General features: G+C 41.6%; 1 protein-coding gene across 1 annotated transcript in view; it reads right to left on the bottom strand.

Annotated features, from left to right (window-relative positions):
* The window catches only part of SLC5A8 (solute carrier family 5 (sodium/monocarboxylate cotransporter), member 8), a 30,171-nt gene that overhangs the window by 15,931 nt on the left and 9,905 nt on the right, over positions 1–4,335 (bottom strand). Inside the window, exons 3-5 of the mRNA XM_009321294.1 lie at positions 2,957–3,008; positions 1,299–1,366; positions 317–471 (exon numbers count right to left, since the gene is read on the bottom strand). Coding sequence (XP_009319569.1) covers positions 317–471; positions 1,299–1,366; positions 2,957–3,008 — 275 coding nt within the window. The remainder of the gene's footprint in view (positions 1–316; positions 472–1,298; positions 1,367–2,956; positions 3,009–4,335) is intronic.

The raw sequence follows: 4,335 nt of genomic DNA, 5'->3' as shown, positions 1-4,335 counted from the left end.
AAATCAGCTGTTTATAAATTATAAGTATAAATACAATTGTCCTCTCCTATTCACCATTCACGTTCAGTGGAATCCAAAATGTGTCCTTAAAACACCTACTTGACAAAGTAAAAAGGTTTTGCTCTTTACAGGATTTTGCATGGTGTAAAACCTAAAAAATATCCTTCAAACTAGGTAAGCTTGTTTAAAAATATATAAAAATTGGGTCACAACTCCTCCCCCCCTCCTCCTTCAGTAGAAATTTAATTTCACAGTTAGTCACATGGGCTGTATTTGTAGGAATAGAGAGGCACGTCATCTGCAAGTACAAACTCACTCCCAGAAGTTTAATCTTCCTCCATAGTAGGAATCATTTACAATGCGTCCAATTCCCTCCTGAACCACCACAGCTCGTATAATCACAGATGAAAATCCAGCAATCATGATTCCAACCTGGAAAACATCTGTCCACACCACTGCCTTCAGACCACCCTGTATGAGGAACAGCATGTATCAGGTACAACGGGGCAGTGCTTTGCACTCACATTCGACTAAGAGAAACGTTATTGTCTGTATTATGCATAATAGATGAATTTCATCTTCGTCTTTAATAGAAGTAATTCTGTACTGGAGTGTTTAGGAATTGCATCCTGGCCCTTTCTTGAAGTGCACTAGAATTTACTTTGGCCATACACATAGTTTAATCCAGTATTTCCTTCATCACGTAACCCGATTCGGAAGTTTGTATCAAAAGATAAACTGGCAGACAGTGCTCATCTTACATATATACTGTACCACTAACTCCAGAAGGCATGCCATTCATGTGAATAAAAATATACATGATTTAATTCAACATTTACAAATAAATTTGTCACTGAGGTTCCATTTAATAATTCCTACACACTTGGTCAATTAACACTAATCTAAAGACCCTGTGGCACTTGCTATTTTCAGTGGCTCTATTCAATAACAGACAGGACCTGCAGTAAGCAGGTGCCTGACAAATTACACAGCTAAACCCTACTAGATGAGAAGAAAAATCACAGGAGGATTTTTAGGAAGGGAGATCTATCTTTTTGCTGTTCTTTCAGCAACAACAGAAGTTTGAAGGTATCAAAACAGAAAGGTTTTGAGTCACATCGTGGCTACCTTTGCATCGAGAGAAGTCCCTGTGTGAATACGGCCCTGTGGCTACAGCTACACTGTGAAATGTACTCCCTTGCGGTAACCCGGTTATTAGGCTACTTTCCAATAAATTCCATATTTGATGTGAATGGTGAAAGGAACAGAGATTTTTCTCAGCCGAAGAGCCCACGTACCAGCGTGCAGTAGAAAGTGCAGACCACGCCGGTCGCCACCACTGCACCCCACAAGTCGAAGCCAGTGACTGAAAAAGAGGGAAATGGCACCAGTGTGAATGAGGCATTGGGGACAAAAAACTGAAGGTCGATTTTTCACCCCCAATCTGGTTGTTGAAAAAAACTAGAAATCAGTTAAATGCAAAAGTAGGAGGTAATAAAAAATGTCAATGAAAAGATTTGTGTGCCTAAACCAGGGGATTCGCCCTAACCAGTTCTAAAAGTGAAACAGTTGTTACAGACATTGGAAACTGCTAAAAAGTTAAATATATTTCAGGATCTAAGAAGCTATTTGTCTTTAATGTGAATGCTGCAAAACAACACATCCAATATGTTTGTAGGCCCCAACTCGGGAAGGTTTTAAAATACATGTCCTTCCTTTGAAGTGTCTGAGTAGTCCCATGGAGTCCTTAGGCAGGGATTTAAGCAGGTAAACAGCATAGGGATGCTCCACGGAGGCAAGGTGGTTCAAACGTGGTCTGGAAGAACTGTGTCAGCCTAAAAGCCTTTCTTTTATTCTTCTTTCTTTTAGGGAAACATGATAGTATGACATGTCTACGCTAGACAATGCTATGCTGTGGTTGGCGTACAAGCTGTCACTGCCCCAGCTTGGCACGCTCACGTGCTGCCAGGCAGGGCACTGGGGGCTTCCCGACAGATAGCTCAGGCTAATTAGAAACACTGCAACAAAACTAACACGCCAGCTAGTTTGGCGTGTATTTGCAGGGCAAATATAAACATCGAGGACATAAAACCTGTGGGACTTACACACCGGAAGAGACCAATGCAGACAGTGTTGGGTTTTTTTCTTCCTTTTCATTCAACGAACAAGCCAAAAAACCCAGCAAACAGAACAATTGTGATTTTCATTCTAGCCAAAATGATTGATTTTTTATTTGCATTTTGTTATCGCCTTTTCTTGCCAAGTGGAAAAATTAATTGTGTCAGATTAAAAGTTTCATTTGGATCCACATAAAAGCTTTCTTCCCCTTTAAAAATAAATGTGGCTCATTTTCAAAGATGAGCCATGGAAGTGGAATATGGAAATATTTCATTTTGTAAATATCACAACAAACACCTTAAACTGAAGATGTCTTTGCTGTTGATTTGGTTTTCCTGGCAAAATGACAGGCTGAGTTAAACAGTTCCAGGCAGCTCAAAACCATATTTACAGAACTTTTGCCTTGCTCTCCTCTTGAAGAAGGGCACTTAACCAGGGGAATTAAATGTGTGTTTAGTCTCTGCGTTGCCTTCAAAATTTACTTATGTCTTCTTAACTTTTTTGAATGTAGCCATGACCTAAGGATATTGCATGAGAGGTAGAGTAAATGAGAGCAGATTTTCCCCTCGAGCCTCTTCTGTAATTTCTTACAGGTAGGGATTAAGGGACTAGGATTACAAATGGGAGGCCTCTATCAGAGTTCCCATCAGGATCAACAGAAATCTTTCAAGACTTCACAGTCAAGCCTTGAGCTGTATCTTTAGGTGTGCATTACCAAAAAAAGCATACCAATACTATATAATAGTATCACAGAATGGTTTGGATTGGAATGGACCTTAAAGATCACTATATGCAGCAAAATTGTAACAGTAGAACAGTTGCAGTATACTCATCTTACCTTGATTTAGTGCTAAAGCTGGAGCATAAATGACAATACCAGTGTATAAAGTCTAGAAGGGGAAAAAAGATATAAGATCAAAACAAATGTCAATTCCTAGAAAGGTGATAGCTTTCTGAGATGGTTTCTTTTCAAGCATTTATGCAAACAAGCAAAAGGCAGTGGATGAGGTTTACACACGGTTTGCCAAGGAAGCTATTACAATTTATTTTCTCAGTCTTGGGATCAGTATGCCTCTCAGTATGCAACTATAATGCACGTGAGTAAGAACAAAAAATACAGCATTAGTTAGTCATTATGGATAGCATTATAAGGAATTACACTCCTGTAAGATGAAGCCATGCATGATGATCAGCAGATTTGTATTTTCACCCAATACAGTAAAGATATAGAAAAATCAAGGAGCTACTCCATCCACTTTTGAGGACACAATGAGATTCATACACTGATATTCTCTATAATTTCTTTGTATATATTTTTAAATCCTGTTTGCTTTTTTATCACTGTTACTACTGCCTTGTACTACTAGGACAAGTTCAGCTGTGACATGGTTCAGGGGAATACAGCTTGCAATGTGTCCACGACTTCTGTGAAGGCCAGTGGTCTTGATTCAAAGGATCTAAATCACAGTCAGGTCCTGAGCTGACTTGCATCAGCGTTCCGTGACTGAACTCTTCTGACTCCCTGATTTACAAGGGTGGGACTTGGGCATGGAAAAGCAGCAGAATCAGGCATCATCCAGCATTCAGCAAGCCTTTTCCCTTCCCGCAAGAGTGGAGTTAGCCCTAGGCACAGGTGGTAAACCAGAGCAGGATGGCTAACCGATGGATTACTCGCTGTGGCTTTTGAGCAAGTCAAATCCAGTCCCCGTGGCGGAGCTCTGCCACATGGCCAGCGGCTACACTGGGGAGACAGCCAAGAGGTAACTGGAGTGGTAATCCAGCTGTGGGAGGAAATGAGTATGGAGCGGCTGCTGCACCCAGCATGACCAAATTGCCCTGGCCCTTAGCTGTGCACCTGCTACAAGGACATGCCAGAAAGGATGGTGGGGCCACTGGGGACATAGTTATTCCTACCTGTGTACTACTCCCCGCATGCATGTGCACGTTTGTTTCTGTGCCATGAGTACTCTCTAGGTTTCAATATACAGGTTGTATGCAAAGAAAGTTGCTGGTCCTGACCAGTCCCTGGTGAATGCCCCCTCAGCACCGGGGGGTGAATGCACCTCAGTCACTTCACAGCCAACAACTACTGACACTTTCAAGCCCTGTCAATGCTTGACTTGCTGACCATGCAGTGACTGTCAGTGTGGGCTGCTGAATCATAGAATGGTTTGGGTGGGAAAGGACCTTTTAAACCATCTAGTCCAACCCCCCCCC

Source organism: Pygoscelis adeliae, unplaced genomic scaffold (genome assembly GCF_000699105.1).
Source record: "Pygoscelis adeliae isolate BGI_AS28 unplaced genomic scaffold, ASM69910v1 Scaffold232, whole genome shotgun sequence".
Taxonomy (NCBI): domain Eukaryota; kingdom Metazoa; phylum Chordata; class Aves; order Sphenisciformes; family Spheniscidae; genus Pygoscelis; species Pygoscelis adeliae.
Note: the sequence above shows the minus strand (reverse complement) of the source record. Positions and strands in the feature narration are given on the sequence as shown.